Source organism: Scyliorhinus canicula, chromosome 9, assembly GCF_902713615.1.
Source record: "Scyliorhinus canicula chromosome 9, sScyCan1.1, whole genome shotgun sequence".
NCBI lineage: Eukaryota > Metazoa > Chordata > Chondrichthyes > Carcharhiniformes > Scyliorhinidae > Scyliorhinus > Scyliorhinus canicula.
In genome coordinates, this window is record NC_052154.1 from 122,146,675 (window position 1) to 122,168,085 (window position 21,411).

General features: G+C 42.4%; 1 protein-coding gene across 1 annotated transcript in view; it reads left to right on the forward strand.

Moving 5' to 3' along the window:
• The window catches only part of slc25a22a (solute carrier family 25 member 22a), a 230,612-nt gene that overhangs the window by 158,041 nt on the left and 51,160 nt on the right, over window positions 1–21,411 (forward strand). The window contains 1 exon segment of the mRNA XM_038807493.1: window positions 8,918–9,008. Coding sequence (XP_038663421.1) covers window positions 8,918–9,008 — 91 coding nt within the window.

Below are 21,411 nucleotides of genomic sequence, written 5' to 3' on the forward strand. Positions count from 1 at the left end.
AATTAAATATGGGTGTGTCGCCAAAGAATTGCAACTTTTTTTTGAGGAAGAGATAATTAAAGGGAGCAATTAAGAAGGCTTAGGGATATGGATGAAATAGATAGCTCAGATATACATCTACCTCCCTCAATCAAAACCTGTGGAGGCAACTGTCCTCCACCATTGCTGTGTGGACCTTTTGAAACTATTAGCAGCAAAATAACCTGTGATCAGTCATATTTGTGTCATCTGATATCTTTGATATTCACATTTGTTGTCCTTGATACTTTGAAATCCTGTAAAAGAGAAGCAATTCTCAAAGCATGCGGTGTATTTGAGAGCAAACAAAATGGTGCAGCTTTGAAGCAGCACATCTGAATAAGCGAGAACATTGCAGAACTGGACAAGCAGATATTTCAATAGATTGGCAGTTAAAAACTCGCATGTATTAAATTTAATTGGGGAATGAAGCTCTCTAACATTTCTGAGAAAAAGAGCAGGGAACTGGATGGCAGTTTTGTACAGTTTGTTGACGGGATGGCCATTTTCTGATTCCAGCTCAGCAGCTCCAGCTGGCAGTCTGGATGGAATTACATAGAACATAGAACAGTGCAGCACAGAACAGACCCTTCGGCCCTCGATGTTGTGCCGAGCAATGATCACCCTACTCAAACCCACATATCCATCCTATACCCGTAACCCAACAACCCCCCCCCCCTTAACCTTACTTTTTTTTTTAGAACACTGCGAGCAATTTAGCATGGCCAATCCACCTAACCCGCACATCTTTGGACTGTGGGAGGAAACCGGAGCACCCGCAGGAAACCCACGCACACACGGGGAGGACGTGCAGACTCCGCACAGACAGTGACCCAGCCGGATTCACTGCCTATTTAAAATGGTGGACTTAAACAGCAAATGGCAGAGGCTTTATTCACCTTGGATTGTTCATCCGATGTCTATCAATACAGCTGCATCTAATTAAGGTTGAACCCGATGACCCTTTTTTGTTTGTTGGTTTGTCCTTGCGCTGTGGAAGAATACACAAAGGCAGAATTTACTGAAAATCATAGAATTCCTGCATTATAGAAGGAGGCCATTTGGCCCATCGAGTCTGCATCCACCCTAGGAAAGAGTACCTACCTAGGCCCACACCTCCACCCTATCCCTGTAACCCAGTAACTGCACCTAACCTTTTTGGACACTAAGGGACAATTTAGCATGGCCTATCCACCTAACCTGCACATCTTTGGACTGTGGGAGGAAACCGAAGCACCCAGAGGAAACCCACGCAGACACGGGAAGAAAGTGCAAACTCTACAGAGACACTCGCCCAAGGCCGGAATTGATGTCCTAGTTGATGACAGATGAGTCAACTATGTTATGAAGTTTGGATGTTCGCAGGTTCCGATCCCTGGAAGATAATAGTGAATCAATTCGGTTTTTATTTTTTACCAAAATCTCACTGCTCGTTCCCCTATTCATTTTCCAGTGCAAATTTACGATATTGATCGATTGAATTCAAATTCACAGCTTGCCGTGTTTCAGTTTGAACTCGTATACTCTGCTAGTTGGTATCATTACCCCCACACGTCCATTCTAGTTATTGTCGCAAGTACATTGTGAAAAAGGTTATATTTTTAATGAACAACCAAGGTGAAGGAACAGGCCTATATAGAGAAAACAAGGTGAAGCTGTGTGATTAGATGATGTTCGGCTTGGATTTTGATATCCTGACATTTTGGGTAAAGGTTGCATGACAACAAAGTGGGAATGAAATGCAGAAAATGTGTGTAGATCGTACATTTGGAGCATGGAAGAAAGTGGATAGAAAGTTGAAGGAAATACTGAAGTACTGACCACCATAATTGTAGAGTGAGTTGAAAGCAAGAAAGTCTGCAACAACGGGAGAGGTTAGAAGTGAGGGGGCTTGTCCACCAAATGACATGCTTATTTCTCCATATCCAAGAAAATAAAAGAGGAAACCAAGATTCTTAGAGGCAGCTTTAGTTATGATGTGACTTAATTAAATATAATATAAATATGTATGCTTTATGTATGAAAAAATACTTACACTCTCTAAAAGGCGCTGACTTAGTTACAAGGAATCAACACACTCTTTAGCACCTAATGTAAGTTTCCTAGTCCACACATTTGATCTTTGGAGCATGGAACATTTTATACTCAAGCCCACTCCTATCTTTGCCCAACAAATGTACACTTGTTACTTTCTATTAATAGTCACTTTCGGGTCTGCTTCCTTCTCCCCACTTGCCTCCAGCCCAGACACTGACATTAATTGTCGTACTTCCTCTGTTCTTCCCCTTGACCGCAGCTGAGTTCAGTGCTAACTCAACACAGACCGAGCCGGAACCTTCTCTGTCTGTACAGTCCTGTATTCCACTGGGTGGTGTCCTCCACGTCACATATTGACAGAATTTCTGTATCAGTTTGAAATCCGTTTTGAAGCTAGTCATTGCTTATAATCTTTTTTTGGTAAAATTTATGTTTTATTCTGTAGTTGAGCTCTTTGAAGGTCCTTGTGAGATTTTATATGAATATGCAAGTGGGAAATGTATACAGAGCTGTTGTAAAGGACATCGTAAAATGTAGATGTGAAAATACCTTATTTGTTTTCTTTCAGAGGACGAGAAAATATGGGCACTCAAAAGACCAGTGCCACTTTTAATGGTATGGTAAATGCATATAAACGAAAGAACTTGTATTTTCCTTTTTTGGGGGAGAATGGGAATGTTGAATAAATGCTTTTTGTATGGAGTGGTGAAGGGACAATTTTGGAGAAGGGCGCATTTTCATACTAACTGGTGTTATGCATGGAACTCACTCACATTTTTCCAAGTTGATGGTCTTAAATGTTTTCAGTTGTTTAAAGCTTATGCATAAAGTTTACTTTTAAATACAAAAATGTTCATCTCTCAGAGTTACAACATTATGGACTGTTGCATTGACAAAAGTTATTTTAATACTTTATTTTATTTTAATACTTTGTTTATAAAAAATCATTCAGTGGTAAGGTTGCATTTATTGCACGTTGCAAGTTGTCTTGCTCAGGTGGTGGGCTGCTTTCTTGTTGAACCGTTTCAAAACATCCTTGTGGTGAGCTTGCCCCCCGGTTTAGGTAGGGAGACCATGATATTGATCCAGTAATGTTGAAGGACAAGTGATGTATGTCTACATCAAGATGGCACATGACTTTGAAATAGCTTCAAAATCAAGTCACATATCGTGACTTAACATCTCTGAATTGTTGAAGCGCAGGCACACATTTTATCTGTAAGAACCATTACCCAGAAACTGGACAATCAGTCCTGTGCTGGTCACATAATATGGTGATTCAGTCTTTTGGAAGAGCATTACTTTTTGATCTGACCTAATTCCATTGCAAATTTATTTTCTTCAATCCAAAATGATTATGGATAAAGATCTAAGTATCAGAATGTCACGGATAAAGGGAGATACTTAAAAAAAAAATGAACAAAGATCGGATGTAACATTATGCAGCTGATCATGTGACAGTGTATAATGATTTGTGTAATAGAGCAAAGAACAAAGAAAAGTACAGCACAGGAACAGGCCCTTCGGCCCACTAAGCCTGCGCCGACCATGCTGCCCGTCTAAACTAAAATCTTCTACACTTCCACTATATCCCGCTATTCCCATCCTATTTGTGTATTTGTCAAGATGCCACTATCATCCCTGCTTCCACCACCACCTCTGGCAGCGAGTTCATGGCACCCATTACCCTCTGTATAAAAAAAACTTACCTTGTACATCTCCTCGAAACCTTGCCCCTCGCACCTTAAACCTTTGCCCCTAGTAATTGACCCCTCTACCCTGGGAAAAAGCCTCTGACTATCCACTCTGTCTATGCCCCTCATAATTTTGTAGACCTCTATCAGGTCTCCCCTCAACCTCCGTCGTTCCAGTGAGAACAAACCGAGTTTATTCAATCACTCCTCATAGCTAATGCCCTCCATACCAGGCAACATCCTGGTGAATCACTTCTGCACCCTCTCTAAAGCCTCCACATCCTTCTGGCGACCAGAATTGAACACTATACTCCAAGTGTGGCCTAACTAAGGTTCTATACAGCTGCAACATGACTTGCCAGTTTGTATACTCAATGCCCCAGCCAATGAAGGCAAGCATGCCGTATGCCTTCTTGACTACCTTCTCCATCTGTCTTGCCCCTTTCAGTGACCTGTGGACCTGTACACCAAGATCTCTCTGTCAATACTCTTGAGGATTCTACCATTCACTGTATATTCCCTACCTGTATTAGACCTTCCAGAATGTATTACCTCACCTTTTGTCCGGATTAAACTCCATCTGCCATCTCGCCGCCCATGTCTCCAAACAATCTAAATCCTGCTGTATCCTCTGACAGTTCTCATCGCTATCCGCAATTCCATCAACCTTTGTGTCATCCGCAAACTTACTAATCAGACCAGTTATATTTTCCTCCAAATGATTTATATATACTACGAACAGCAAAGATCCCAGCACTGATCCCTGCGGAACACCACTAGTCACAGCCCTCCAATCAGACAAGCATCCTTCCATTGCTACTCTCTGCCATCTATGACCTAGCCAGTTCTGTATCCATCTTGCCAGCTCACCTCTGATCCTATGTGCCTTCACCTTTTGTACCAGTCTGCCATGAGGGACCTTGTCAAAGGCAAAAATGTGAGGATGTACACTCTTAATTACGTTCTCCCCAGTCTTGTCACGTGGCCCGTCTGAAAATTGGCTTTCAGGCCTTACTAATGCCTCTTTGTTGCACTTGTTGCTAAAATAAAAACCTCCAGCAATGCATCACACACCTTCCAATTTTTATTCCCTCTACAGGAAAGCAAACCGCCTTTTGCTGGATTGCAACTGCATTCATGAATTTGGTAACATGTGAAATTGAACTTTTCCCTATCTTTCCACATCACTGAAACTTCTGTTTTTATGTGTCCCATTGCACAGCTCTGAATTTAGTTAGACAATTTTCATCTGTAAACTAAACAAAGGAAACATGAGCCTGGGGATCCACCTCTTGGGATTCATCCTTTGTGGTCGGAAGATATCTTCACATCACTTTTTTGTTGTTACTGAAGGGCTACTGCCAAAAGTATTGAAATTGGCATCCATTACCTGGAGACTATTGGACATTACATAACCGATTGACTAATGGTGAGAGTGGTCATTTCTTCTCACTAGATTCCATCCTACCTGATTTCTTCTTAACCCATGTATATCTTGCAGTCAGAGAACTGGAGGGAGATGTTCACACGGGCTCTCCAATCGTCTCTGAAGCACCTGGAGATGACCATTTCTATTTTCCCTTTGGCATACACTAGTCTGTGAGACCAAGAACTCAGTAACCCTGGATATGCACCACCATATTTTCTACCTCCTGTGAACAAAGGAGGAGTCCTCCATCCAATTACAACATATGCATTTTGAATAAAGAGCATTCCTACTTGCACAAGTATAATTGAAGTAGAACAAAAATTGATTAGAATTTCCTAGTTTGAAATTTGATTAGAAAAGTTGAATTGAACTGGGAAAGATTTCACTCTCTTCACATCAGGATGCATCCCTGCCTCAGAGGGTACAGGAGAGATTGGCTATCCTACTTGATGTCTCTTTCCTATTTCTCCCATGTCTGGCTACCAGCATGAGTTTGCATGTGACTGTTCTTCCAACTACATTCTCTTTTCCTATAAAGAATTTTCTGGCTCCCAACCCACCTGATATTGGTATGTTATCATGAGCATGAAGCACTTCACATCATTGATTGCCTTCTACAAGTACACTCACTCGCTCTGAAAATTGGTGAGTTTAAAAAGTTGCCTACAAGATTTCCACTTTTTGGAAATAATTTCATCCTAGGCTTTGATGGAGAGGCCATAATTTATTGCTCATCCCTAGTTGATTTGATTGAGTGGTATGCTGGCCCATTTCACTGGACAGTAAGAGTCAGCCAAATTGTCGTGGGACAGTGCTTTTCTTTCCCTAAAGGACTTCACTGAACCAGTTACGTGTTCACAGCAACCTGATGGCTTCATAGTCATTTTTCCTCATTCTAGATATTTGTTTGCAGATGTTTTTTTGAACTAGATTTAAATTCTCATTCTGCCAAAATGTGTTTTAAATTGTGGATCTCTGCATTATTCGTTCCAGTAAGATTTTTAAAAAAGTTATTTCGGAGGACATGAATGTTGCTCACTCAGCCAATAATTTTATTGTCCGTCCCTAATTGCCCTTGAGCAGGTGGTAGTTAAGCTGCCTTCTTGAATCACTAGAGTTCATGAGGTGTAGGTCCACCCACCGTGCAGTTAGGGAGCGAGGTCCAAAATTATTATAGTAGGATTTGCTATACCATTGCAACTTTCCAAGGCATGCAGTAAAAACTATTGCTAATTAAAAATGAAAGATAAAATGAATTTATTTACAGTACATTTTTTGCAGTATAACCTGAGTTTTTAGAAGACTCAACATTCTAATGCACTTAATTTAAAGAGTAGTACAGTCTTTTGTGATTCTTCCAGATATTTAAACTACAGACCCCATGGCTACCTAAAGTGACAAATCATATTGCAGCAGTTTTCTGCTCATCAGAGATTGCTTTGCCTATCTATCCTTGATGTTGTTTGTAAAAATGCTTTTCCAGAATGGTCTTTTCCAAGAACACTCTAATCTGGCATCTATGCAGTTAACAACATTCTGGTTTCTGTCCTCCTGTAAATGTAGTGTACCGAAGCAGCTGTATCTTGTACCAGGGAGCAGTGGATGTGTGTTTGCAATACATTTATTTCCCCTCTCTCTGAGTCTCCTGTCTTTGCCATCCTATTTTCCCCCAAAAGACAGACCAATGCATCCAACCATTCCCACCTTGACATGATCTATATTTCATACAACATCACCCCATCCTACATTAGGGACCAGCAGTCAGACACTTATTGAAGGAGTGAAGCATAGAGAGAGTCACATGCTCCCAGTCCAGTTTGTGAATGAAACTCTTTGGAGCAGGATACCTGTCCAAAGCTGTCCTCCACCCACCTCCCGGCTGTGGTTCATCCAAGCCATCAGGAGACCAAAATCATTTGGATTAAAATACACCGCCAAGGAGTATAAAAAAGGTAATTGAGGATCAATAAAGGAAAGTCTTGTGTGTTTACAAAGACGACAAAAGATGTCAATGATAAATGGCTGTGCCTCTCTTAGCAAATTACAATTTATTATGGCACGATAGCACAGTGGTTAGCGCTGTTGCTTCACAGCGCTAGGGACCCAGGTTCGATTCCTGGCTTGGGTCACTGTCTGCGTGGAGTCTGCACGTTCTCAATGTGTCTGCGTGGGTTTCCTCCGAGTGCTCCGGTTTCCTCCCACAAGTCTCGAAAGATGTGCTTGTTAGGCGAATTGGGCATTCTGAATTCTCCCTCAGTGTATCTGGACAGGCGCAAGAATGTGGCGACTGTTTATTTTTTTACAGTAATTTAATTGCAGTGTAATTGTGAGCCTACTTGTGACTCTAATAAAGATTATTATTACTCAGGTTGCCCCACTTCTCCACCCTTTCCCTCTAGCTATGCAATTTTTTTTCTCTTCAGGTAATTAACCAATTCACTTTTGAAAGCTATGGTCGTATCCAACCTCATTTCAGTCTCGGGCAGAGCATTTCCAGATCCTAACCACGCGCTGTGCAGAATGAATTTCCTCATGCTGCTGCTGTTTCTTTTGCCATTCATTGTATATCAATGTCCTCTGGTTCTCAGCTCTTCTGTCAATGGAACCAGTTTCTCCCTATCTACTCTGTCCAGATCCCTCATGGTTTGTGGATCTCTATCAAATCTTTTCCCAACTTTCTTTTTTCTAAGGAGAACAGCCCCAGCCTCTCCCATCTGCCCATACAACTGGTAATGCTGGGTTTGTAGTCGTATTGTGACCATTTCAGTTCAAATTGTTCCTTGGCTACTAAGTTATCAAAGCCCCATAATGAAGTTCAGCAGCAGCAACAAAAAGAGCTGCATCCAAATTCAGAAATTCTAATGTTACTTGGTCAAAAAAAGTCTGAAAAATGTATTAAATATTGATACAATTGTTCAAATAATAGGCCTTGTATATGTAAACAATCCCTAAGTCACATCCCTACAGCTCCTCCTTGTGTTCATTCTTGGGCTTATAAAAATTCGGCAACCCAGATTGGGAGGGAAGTCGAAGGACAACATTGCCCTCACTTCCTCCATAACGTCTGTTACATGTCTGTGTCTAGCTAAGAGTTGACAATGAGCCAAGCATGCAATGTTTGAATGGTGGCCGTCCTGGCTCTCAAATGCTGTGTCTGGCATGGAGCTGAGGCTCCCATTTATCCTTCATTGTATATTTTTTACATATAGAAAACAGCTAAAATGATTAACAATTATAGGTGCATATTCTATATTTGATTCTAAAACTGCTCTAATGATGTACTCATATAACGGTGAAATCCCATCAGATTGGGTGCTCCTGCATATGTGTTTGCTGGATAATGTCCTGCAATCAGTCTTTGAAAAGAAGGAAGCTGGAAGTGCAGTGTCATAAGTCATAGTGCATAGTTGGCTATATGTCTGAACTCCTCACTTAAGAACTGCAGTCTCTTTCAAAGCTTTTCCATACTAACTGTATATTGGCCGTATGCTATTTCAATCCCCTGCTGTCTTTTTCTACCTTAAATTAATGCTTTCTTTCATTCTGCATTTGAAGTTGTGACTGTGAAGTCATAGAAGTGTAAATAGCTAAGTTAGTTTTAGTTTTATATAGGCCTACGTGCCGTATTTGCATTGTAGGTTTGAACAATTGTACGTTGCAGTTTTGGAGAGAGAAAATACTTTTCATAACTGGAAATGTTTTTTTTCCCCTCTTTTCCCTTCCATCTATATCGTTCTAGGAGCTGCTGTCAATCTAACCTTAGTTACGCCTGAAAAGGCCATCAAACTTGCTGCAAATGATTTCTTCCGTCAACTGCTCTCCAAAGATGGGTGAGTGGGAATTTACTATAACAAATTAAGACAAAGGTAAATGTACTGGGGAGAAATGGGGATTTCTCATCTGAAATGTAGCCAAAACAGCAGCCAAAACATGATGCTACTGACTTACTGCTTCAGAAATTATGCATTCTTCACCTCTTCAATGAATGCAATTCCAAGATTGCCATTAAACATATTGGAGATTATTAAATTCTCTCAGCTAGCTCAGACTGCAGCTGTAGATGTATTTTGAAAATGTTATTTGTTCCAATGCTAAATGCACAAATGAAACATTTCTGCATACAAATGCTCAGAGTTATCAAATTGCACCTGAATGCTGTGCCCGGAGTACCTGGGCAACGTTAAGGCTGCGCTTATTTGTCCAGCAGTATGAGGGGGAGCACTTCCTGTTTGATAATGTGGTTAACTCTGTTTCAATTCGGGCGGCACGGTGGCACAGTGATTAGCATTGCTGCCTACGGCGCTGAGGACCCGGGTTCGAATCCCGGCCCTGGGTCACTGTCTGTGAGGAGTTTGCACATTCTCCCTGTGTCTGCGTGGGTTTCACCCCCACAACCCAAAGATGTGCAGGTTAGGTGGATTGACCACGTTAAATTGCCCCTTAATTGGAAAAAATGAATTGGATATTCTAAATTTAAAAAAAAAAAAAAAAAACTCTGTTTCAATTCAAGTTTGTTTTAACATAAAAGATGCCTATTGGTCAAAGTCATCACTCTGGAATGAAGTATCCTTTCCTCACTGTTTCACAAATTTAAAAAGGTTGTTTGGGGTTCTCGTCCGGTATCCTAACAAATGTTGGGGTCAAGTCCGGTATCCTGACATTGCTTTCTGTCGCTGAATTATGCATTTTTAAAGCAAGTTTGTGACCTGGAAATGTCTCCTTTACCACAAAATCAGTTATTGGGAAAAGAATTGCAGCTACTCTGAGAGCAACCATTTTAACATCCAGGTTCTCGAAATGGCAGAAATAATGACAGTAAATGTTTTTAATTGTTTGTTTCAACATTGCTTCACCTCGAAATTTGTTATCATCGGATTTTGGACAGTGCGAGTTCCCTTGCCTAGCCAAATTGAAGAAATCTATCCAGTGAATTGCTGGAAATAGGACCTTTAGTGGAAGAACTTGAATGTGTGTTTCCTTAATGATTGTGAATTCTACTTGTATATCTTCCTTCCGTGTTCAGAATTTAACGGATTATGATGGACCTTAATTTGGAGCTTTATCTATGATGAAGGGTTTTATTTAAGGTAAAGGCTTCCATATGATTAAAGGCAGCAATACTGTTTTTCAAGTAGTGAAGTAGTGACTAGAAGATACCAGTGAGTGACAGAATAGATATTTTTTTGTGTGAGAGAGCATCTTGGAAACCAAACTTAGATACTCGACAACGGAGTTTCACCATTGGTAAATATCAGTACAAATGTATTTTGAATAAAATGTTTAAGAAAAAAATTATCAGCCAATATAGCGCTCAAAACCATGGCCCTGTGATTAAGAAAGAGTCTCATTGTCCACCATCTGAGCTAGCTGACTGTGTATGAGCTCACTGCACATAGCCATTTCAACCCGTTCCAATAAATCAAAGGTGAAATATCATTTAATAGATAAAGTTGCAGTGTTAAGCTGGCCTTTTTGGAAAATTCAACTGGCCTGGGAAAAAAACTGCATGCACCACTGCATGCATCCACCATCTTGTTGTAGAATATGCATGCAGCGCCGACTGCAGTGCAGGCTGAGTGTGGATGCACATCTGTTCCTGAAACCTTCTGGTTGAGAGCAGGAGTTACAGTACCAAATTAATTTCCCAGCATGCAGAGGTCTTGGGTGGGATTTTCCAGTTGTTCCCGCCAGTGGGATCATCTGGTCCCGCTGACGATGAGCCCCAAACCTGCGTTCACTAATGGTGGAGGGTGTGAACAACGGGGAACCCTGTTCCCGCCACCGGCCGATGGCAGGCCACATCTGCAGCTGTAAAACATGGTTTGAGGTGAGCAGAAAATCCTGCTCCTTTTATGTATTTTCATCACTTTTTAAGCTGGTCAGCTTGAACTTTCCATGGGAACCTAAATAACTGGATGCCAAACCTCTGGCAAAATTTTATCCTCCAGGATTGAGGACTGTGTACCGGATGTTATTGTGGAGGATCAGACGGGGTTCGTTAAGGGTAGGCAGCTGGGGGCCAATGTAAGAAGGCTGTTGAACATGATCATGATGCCCCAGGAAGGGAGGGAGGTTGAGGTAATGGTCGCGATGGATGTGGAGAAAGCCTTTGACCGGGTTGAGTGGGATTATTTATGCGAGATGCTGGAGCGGGTCGGTTTTGGGGAGGGGCTTTATTAACTGGGTTAGGTTGCTGTACCGGGCTCCGGTTGCAAGTGTACGGACAAAAAGGACGACATCGGATTATTTCAGACTGCACCGGGGGACGAGATAGGGATGCCCCCTCTCCCCACTACTGTTTGCACTGGCGTCAGAGCCGCTGGCAATTGCTCTGAGGGCCTCGAGGGGCTGGTCTGGGGGGGTTGGTGGGGGTGGTGGAGCACAGGGTCTCGCAGTATGCGGTTGACCTACTGTTGTATATCTCAGACCCAATGGAGGGGATGGAAGAAATTATGGGAATCTTATGGGACTTCGGCTGGTTTTCGGGATATAAACTCAATATGGGGAAGAGTGGGATATTTGTGGTCCAGGTGCGAGGTCAGGAGAAGCGACTGGAAGAACTGCCGTTCAGAGTGGTAGGGGCAGTTTCAGGCACCTGGGTGTCCAAGTGGCGAGGGATTGGGACAGGCTACATTAATTAAACTTGGCCCAGCTGATGGAGCAGATGAAGGAGGATTTCCGGAGATGGGATGCGCTCCCGCTGTCTCAGGCGGGCCGAGTTCAATCGGTAAAAATGACGGTCCTCCCGAGATTCCTATTCGTTTTCCAATGCCTTCCCATCTTCATCCCGCAGTCCTCTTTTAAGCAGATCAATAAGGGAGGGAGATCCCGCGAGTGAAGAGGGCAATGCTCGAGCGGAGTCAGGGGGGGGGGGTGGCGGGCTGGCGCTGCCGAATTTCAGCAATTATCACTGGGCGGCTAATATAGCCATTGTGAGGAGGTGGCTGATGGGGTGGGGGTGGGTGCGCATGGAGGCGGCTTCTTGTAAGGACACAAGTTACCAGCACCTCTGCCGTTCCCAGTCCAGTGGTGGTGGTGGAGTCTGGGGGCAGTGGAGGAGACGTGGGACCAGAGGGGGCATCGATATGGTTCCCAATCTGCGGTAATCACGGTTTGCCCAGGGGAGGATGGGCGGAGGGTTTCGAATTTGGCAGAGAGCGGGGATTGAGAGGATGGGGGACTTGTTTATAGAAGGAAGCTTCGCGAGTATAAGGGCGCTGGACGAGAAGTTTGCATTGGCGGGGGGAAATTAATTTCGATATCTGCAGGTGCGGGACTTTCTGCGGAGGCAGGTACCAACCTTCCCACTCCTGCCATTAAGGGGGATTCAGGGATTGGGTGCTTTCTAGAGGATGGATAGGAGAGGGGAACGTCTTGGACATATATAAAGAGCTTATGGGTTCGGAGGAGACGCAGACCAAGGAGCTGAAGCAAAAGTGGGAGGAGGAGCTGGGGGGAGAGATAGAGTAGGGCCTTTGGGCGGACGCGTTGGGTAGGGTCAATGCGACCGCAACATGTGCCAGGCTCAGCCTGATCCAACCCTGGTCGTTCACTGGGCTCACATGACAGTGGCCCAGGTGAGCAGATTCTTTGGGGTAGAGGACAGTTGTGCAAAGTGTGCGGGGGGGGGGACTGCGAACCATGTCCACATGTTCTGGGCATGCCCAAAACTGAGGGGGTTTTGGCAGGGGCTTGCTGGCGCCATGCCCAAGGTATTAAATATGAGGGTGGCAGTGACTCCAGAGGTGGCGATTTTCGGGGTGTCACAGGGTCCGGGAATCCAGGAGGAGAAAGAGGCAGATGTTCTGGCGTTTCCTTACCAGGTAGCCTGGAGGCGGATATTACTAACATGGAGAGACTCGGAAGCCCCCGAATTCGGAGACCTGGCTACCGGACATGGCTGGCTTCCTCTGCCTGGAGAAAATTAAGTTCGTCATGAGATGGTCTCTGTTGGGGGTCGCCCGGATGTGGCAACTATTCGTCGACTTCTTTGCAGAGAATTAATCATCAGCAGAAGTGGGGGGGGGGGTTTAGCTAGCGTAGATTAGGGGTCAAGTAATGGTGGGACCTGCGGGAGAGGGAAGTGGTATTTGCACTATGTTAATATTTTCCTTGTTATGTACATTGCTGTTACAATGCCAAAGAAATACCTCAATAAAATGTTTACTTTTTAAAAAAGTATTTGAGCACTGCTGGCCTCCATCATCTGTTGATGATCAGTGAGCTGCACTGTTAGAAAGACAAGCCTGTGTCCAAAGGGTGGGATTCTTTCCACTCAGCCCTGCAGGCCTAAGCCTGAATCAGATGGACCTAGCTGAATGTTGAGAAGCCTACAAATGACAATACTCTCATATAATGGGTGGTTTTAGTTGGTTAGACGCAGCAACACACTTGGGAAAATTTCTAGACCGTGGCAATGTCAGGAAACACTCTTCTCCCTAACCTTAAGTAATTGGGAAGTGTGTTATGAGGGAAAGATTATGTACTCCATTTTGGGCAAAGCAAAACCCTAACAATGGGTGTAGATTTCCAAGTCATTTATTTCCGACACTTTTTAAATATGTCTAAACACGGGACTTTCTCTGAGTGAACCCACATGAATGTACTTCAGATTACAAATTTTAAATGAAATTAAATTAAAATCGCTTATTGTCACGAGTAGGCTTCAATGAAGTTACTGTGAAAAACCCCTAGTCGCCACATTCCAGCGCCTGTTCGGGGAGGCTGGTACTGGAATTGAACCGTGCTGCTGGCCTGCCTGGGTCTGCTTTTAAAAGCCAGCGATTTAGCCCAGTGTGCTAAACCAGCCGGGTAGCATCTCCTGGTTCAGGTAAAACTCACAAAATGGCTGTAAGGCCCATTGCAGCAATATTTAAATAAGGGGTGCAGGATACTGTGACTTTCCCAAATTCTTAAAAACCTTGAGATGCTGTGTTCTTATGGACTATATAAGTTTACTGATCCAGGTAACGTGGGCAATATTTTGAAAGATCATGAAAAGCTGAATTTTTTAGCTTTGATTTTTTTTAAAGCCTAATTCTTTTGCTGTATCCAGGTTTGTTTGGTATTAACTTGTTTTAACCTTGCAGGCAATCAAAGTTATTTGCAGTTCTGGCTGGCTCAGATTCCTATGGAGAATCGAAAAGCGAGCAGATGCTCTTGCACGCAATCACTATGTATGGATGATGGCTGTTTCCGACAAATGAGAAGTTGGTGATTGGGGGATGGGAGATGTGGAATAACACAAAGAAGCTCTCCCTCCCTCCCTCTCAAATCTAATATGTAAAAATAAATCTTGTTGATTAAGCTTCCAATATGACTTGCTGGAATGGTCTATGTCTTCTGGTTTACCTGCGATGCTTGCTTATAGTTTAACCTTCAGTACTGGCATGCTATTGCATAATTGGAACAAAGCCAAATGTCATCTTATCCTTTCCATTGCAGATGCAGCAACCGTGGAGCTTTGTATAGAAAATATCTGAATTAATTAATTTTCTTAAGATGTGAGCAAAACCTTTTGAGCAAAGTTCTCAGGAAATGTGCCCAATACTTAATAGGGCGGGAAGTACTTCCTCCTTTACTTGTATTGATCATTTTTGTTAGTTTTCAAAAGTTTTTTAAAAGATTTTATTCCTTAAAATAAAATATAACCTTGGGAGCAGAGCCCTGGTGCTATCCATTTATTGTGGCTAAAGTCTTTCTTGCAGCCAGGATTAAAGGGAAAAGAAAAAGCCCCAGAGGACATTCTTCAGCATCACAAATTTAGTGCATTGCAAGGAAGTCAGTCCCATTTGCTTTTCTGCGTGACAGATCAAAACTTGAGTACTGACTTTACCAAACAGGACATGACCAAGTTAAATAGTGACAACCAAAGACCTGCTCACATTACTTTTTGAAATTACTTATATAATTGTTTTAGGCACACAAATATTAAGAAGGACTTATACATATCGAAGACTTCATGTGTCCTGAAACTTGCTTCCCCATTAAACATTGTTTGAAAGAGAGGACATGTCGATTGGGACTTTCCACCTCTCAACTAGAACTTGCCAGTCGATCATAATATCATTGTGTGTATAAAACACTAAGGTATTCCTTAATGTTATGCAAACATAAATGTACAGTTATACAGATGTCTCAAAATAATGAAACTTCATCCAAATGAACTAAGCGTAAATTAATATTTATGGGGCGCAGCCTCGAGGACAAAGGTTTTTCCCACTGCGTTCTCTGTTCATTTATGGATCTGGGGATCATTTTGATTGAATATGTGTATTTTGATTGTTTTATTGAGAATTATTGCAAGCATATCCTCTGATTCCTCACCACCCTGATAGTTGCTGTCAGGTGTCAAATTCCAGTATGTTTACTTTTCGCCATTTAATATACGGGATCTGTTACATTGTTAGAAAGTTGAGGTCATTTACACAGCCAACTACTCCAAAATTGGTCTTCTCATTTTAATTTAATCATTTTTTCTCCCTTGCTGTTCTGGAGGCCCTGACACTTAATACAGGTTAGATGCAAATTGTCATCATAATTGCGAATGGAACTTTGGCCTTTTTCAAGGGAGTTGGAATATAAAGGAGGGGAAGTGATGTTTCAGTTGGTCAGGTCCCATCTTGAATACTTTGTTCAGTTTTGGGCAGCATACTTTAGAATAGATAGCTTTGGAGGGAATGTTGAATAAATGAGACCGGTTATATAATTTTGACTTGAGTTTAGATGGTTGAGAGGTGATCTCAACACTTTTAAATGATGAAGGAATGTGATAGCGTAGATGCAAAGGATATACCTTTACCCTTTTGGGGGGCAAGATGAACGGGAACAACGTGGTATAATCTTTTAAATGAGAGCCTGGCCATTGAGAAATGAAATCCGAAAGTACCATTTCACACACAGCTGGTGGACATCTGGAACTCTATTTTCCAACCCTCTGCTCCTCAAAGTCTTTTGAAGTTTTCAAATCGGAGATTGAATTGTTGTTATGCAAGGATGTTCATGCATATGGATCAGAGACAGGCAAATGGAGCTGTTAAAATCAGCCATAATTTAACAGATTGGTGAAGCAGACGCAAAGGGGATTCTCCTGTACCTCACCAATGGATATTCTAACACGTGTACCTAGATATTAAAATTTGTAGGCGACCTACCTTTAAAGTGCAACGCAACCAACTCCAATTCCTTTGTATATGTTCCGGTGAGAAATCGCTGAATGATGAATAGGAGTTGATATTCACACCGGATTAATGTGCTCCAGCAATGGATGCTGTGCTTGAGGCATGGAGTTAATACACTGTATTTATATCATTAAATCAAAACCATAATCTTCAGATTCTCCAAAGTCAATCTGACAGTATTTAAAAATAGATTACTACTGTAACTTGAATATGTAACGCCTTTAATAATTTGATTTTAAGAAGCAAATTATATAACTTATTAAGTCTGAATGTGTGCATGTTGGCAAAAGATGCGAAATAATTTGTTGAGAAAAATGTGGTTAGTAATACAAGCAGTTGATAGAGGAAGGACTATGGGGATGGTGGTCGGTGAAAGTAAAATGGGCTGCCAGAGCACGAGCATCAGTTTTACACTGTTATACAGTCGGGGACCACTGTCCTTGTTTGTAATGAAAAGATTCCATGCAATATCTATCCGGTAATAATCCTTACAAATAGAGAAATACGGCTAATCATATTATTGACTACCAAAGGGACGCAGGTAATCAGGATGTTTTCTTTTAAATTTAAGACTGACATCACAAAATTAGAACCGCGAGGATTAGCTCGCTTATTTTGGCTGGCTTTAGTGTTGAAAGCCCCCAGAGATGAGTTGAACCAATCTATTTGGGTAGGTTGGCTAGATAAAGGAATCTGTGATGAGTTTGCTAATCTCAGTCTGACTAGAAGTATGGGTGTTAAAATTGGCATCAGTAACCTTGGGCTGCAGTGTAGAAATTCATCAGCCCAGGGTGCTTGTCTGGCATCTTGATAATTACCCAGTAACCATGCTGAAATGTGTGTGCTTGTGTTACGATATATAAGGATAATTTGCAGCTGCAAGTGCTTCACAAAATTGAATAGGTCACTTACATTCACTAGCTGACACATGGACAATAGCAGCTATGGAAAATCCGCCTGTAATGTTGACTGATAAAATTAAAGAGTGCGATCATTACCGTAAGGGATTTCTTTGATAATATAAAAATGTGGTGTCAGATTCCAGGTTTCAGTTGAGAGCAAGCTGAGCATTAATTAACCATGGCTGAATGCCCTCCTGCTCATTGTTGAAACATATGGTAAAACAAATTTTAAAAATAAATGAATTGCAGCAGTAACTGTACATGACATTTTTAAAATTCATTTTTATGTGATGGGCTTAGCTGGTTAGGCCAACATTTGTTGCCCATCCCTAATTGCACCTGACAATGTGGTGGTGAGCTGCTGCAGTCCATGTGGTGCGGGTACACCCACACTGCTGTTAAGGGAGGGAGTTCCACGATTTTGACCCTGTGACAGTGAAGGAACGGCAATATATTTCCAAGTCAGGAATGGCAAGATACTTCCAAGTCAGGATGGTGAGTGACTTGGAAGGGAAACTTCCAGATGGTGGTGTTCCCATGTACCTGCTGCCGTTGTCCTTCTAGATTGTAGTGGTTTTGGGTTTGGAAAGTGCTGCCTAAGAGGCCTTGGTGAGTTCCTGCAGTACATCTTGTACATGAAGCACAGCAGCAGAGGGAGTTAATGTTTGTGGAAGGGGTGCCAATCAAGTGAGATGCTTTTCGCCGGATGGTGTTGAGCTTCTTGAGTGTTGTTGGAGCTGCACTCATCCGGGCAAGCAATGCGTATTCCATCACACTCCTGACTTGTGCCTTGTAGGTGATGGACAGGCTTTGGGCAGTGACTTGCTGCAGGCTTCCTAGACTTTGACCTGCCCTGGTAGCTACAGTATTTATGTGGCTAGTCCAGTTCAGTTTCTGATCAATGGCAAATCCCAGGATGTTGATAGTGGGGGATTCAGTGATAATAATGCCATTAAATGTCAAGGGACGATGATTTGATTCTCTCTTATTGGAGATGGTCATTACCTGACACTTGTGCCGCAGCAATGTGACTTGTCAGCCCAAGCCTGGATACTATCCAGGTCTTACTGCATTTGCACTTGGATTGCTTCAGTGTCTGAGGAGTTGGAAATGGTGCTGAACATTGCACAATCAGCAAACATCCCCACATTCATCAGCAAACATCCCCACATTCATCAGCAAACATCCCCACATTTGACTTTCTGTTCGAAGGAAGGTCATTAATCTGTTTACGATGGTTGGGCCAAGGACACGTCCCTGAGGAACCGCCTGCTGTGATGTTCCAGGTCTGAGATAACTGATCTCCGACAAGCACAGCCATCTTCCTTTGTGCTCGGTATAACTCCACTCCATTACTTTACTATTGATTGAGAGTAGACTGATAGGGTTTGGATTTGTCCTGCTTTTTGTGTATAAGACACACATGGGAAGGTTTACACATTTCTGAGTAGATGCCAGTGTTCTAGCTGTACAGGAACAGCTTGGCTAGGGGTGTGGCAGTTTTTGGGGCACACGTCTTCAGTACTATTGCCAGAATATTGTCAGGGCACATATAAAGTAATATCATAGATGTTTACAGCATCAAAACAGGCCCTTCGGCCTAGCTTGTTCATGCCGCCTAGTTTCTATCACTAAGCTAGTCCCACTTGTCCTCATTTGGCCCATATCCCCCTCCATACACCCTGCCCACCAACGCACGTACATCATGCTGGAGATAATATATCCTCTACACTATCCACCACTCGGCCAATTTTTGTGTTGTCTGCAAATTTCCCAATCGTGCCCCCCATGTTCATGTCCAAATATTTAATATCTGACACAGACAGTAAGGGTCCCACACCGAGTCCTGTGGAACACCACTTGAAACAACTTTCCAATTGCAAGGGCAGCCATCGACCATTGCTCTTTGTTTTCTGTTGCGAAGCCAACTTTTTATCCAGTTTGCCACATTGCCCTATAACCCAGGGGCTTTTACTTTTTGGGCTTTTCTTTCTTGGGCAGAATCTAGAACAGGGGACACAGTTCAAAAATAAGTGGTCTTCCATTAAATCTTGGATGAGAACATTTTTTCTGAGGGTCATTAGTCGTTGGAATTCTCTTCCTTGTGGAGCAGTGGAGGCTGGGTCTTTGAATATAGTTAAGGCTGAGTTAGATTTTTGATTTACAAGGGCATCGAGAATTTGGATTAGGGGGTGGGATGAAGGCAGGAAAGTGGAGTTACGGCCACAATCAGATCAGCCATAATCTTATTGAAAGATTGTTCAGGAGCAAGGGTCCAAATGTCCTACTCCTCCCGTTTCTTTTGATCTTGAGTAATGGAGGAAATATGACTTTTTGCAAGTAGGTCCCACAGATGGCAATGAGATAATGATGTTTCAGTGATGTTGGTTGTATGGTAAATATTGGCCCAGGCATCAGGGAGAATTTCTGTGACTTTGAATAGTGTCATGGAATCGTCTACGTTCATGTGAGACAGCGGCACTCTGCCTTGGTTTAACCTCTGATCTAAAAGACACCACTTCTGACAATATAACCCTCCCTAAATGCAGACATGCCAACTGAGATTATGTACTTTTGAGTACCTGGAGTGGAATTTAAAAGACAACCTGTTCACTCAGACGAGAATAGTACCACCTAAGCCAAGACTGACATCTTTCTGCTGGGTATGTTTTTTAAAGTTTTTCTCTCGTGCTGAATTGCAATGCAATTTGCAAGATCATCTGTCTTTAAGACCATTTGTCTGTCATAACAAATTTCAGATTCCTCCAAGGAATTTATTAACTTTTTCCAATTAATCTGTAAATATAATTTGTAGTCCAACCAGTTGAATTGTCAGAAACTTCAAATGCATGACCCAAGCTGTAAAGAAAAATGCAATTCATATTTAATAATATTTTTGTGCACATCACGCTGAAAGATGTCAGTGCTCGGGAATGGAACACTTTGGGGCATTGTCAGCATCATACAGTCTAAAAGCAAGAATGTAATTTGGCTTGGATAAGTGTAACAGGCGTTCTGCTTTACCCTGACAAGGGTGAAAATGGAAAAGGCAGAACGTGGATGGAACTATATTTTCTGTGTATTATATGATATACTTGATATTCAGTGTTATCAAAGTTTATTTGGATTTATTGTCATTTGTACTGAGCTACAGTGAAAAGTATTGTTCTGTACACGCTGCAAACAGTTTGTTCCATACGTGAAAAACATATGATAGATACACAATATAAATACATAGACACACATCGAGTGAATCATACGGAGTACTGCTCAGTAGAGGAGTTGTGTGGAGAGATCAGTTCAGTCCATCAGAGGGCCATTCAGGAGTCTGGTAACAGTGGGAAGATGATGTTTTTGAATCTGGGCATGTTCTCAGACTTTTGTATCTCTTGAAAGAGGTTGGAAGAGAGAATAACCCTGGGTGGGAGAGGTCTTTGATTATGTTGCCCGCTTTGCCAAGGCAGCGGATCGATTCAGTGGATGGGAGGCAGGTTTGCATGATGGACTCAGCTGTCCTCAACTCCTTATGGTCTTGGGCCAAGCAGTTGCCATACCAGGCTGTGAGCAGCCAGGTAAGATGCTTTCTGTGGTGCACCTGTGACTCACAGGAATTTTTAATGTGGATGTGCTGAATTTCCTTAGTGTCCTGAAGAAGTATAGGCACTGTTGTGCTTTCTTGGTTATAGCATTGACATAGGTGGACCAGGACAAATTGTTGGTGATATGCACACCTAGGAATTTGAAGCAGTCAACCATCTCCACCTTGGCACTATTGATAAAGACAGAGGTGTGTACGATACTTCGCTTCCTGAAATCAATGACCAGCTTCTTAGGTTTGCTGACATTGAGGGAGAGATTATTGTTGTTACACCACGCTACTAGGTTCCCTAACTCCCTCCTGAACTCTGACTCATTGTTGTTCAAGATCCTACCCACTACGATTATGTCATTAGCAAAACTTTTGATGGCGTTGGAGCCAAACTTTTTATATGAGCTTGGCTGGGATTATGGTTTTGAAGCGGAGCTGTAGTTAATGAATAGGAGTCTGACGTAGGAGTCCTTGTTGTCGAGATGCTCCAGGGATGAGTGTAGGGCCTAGGAGATGGCGTCTGCTGGATCGTTTGTGACGGTATGCAAATTGCAGTGGATCA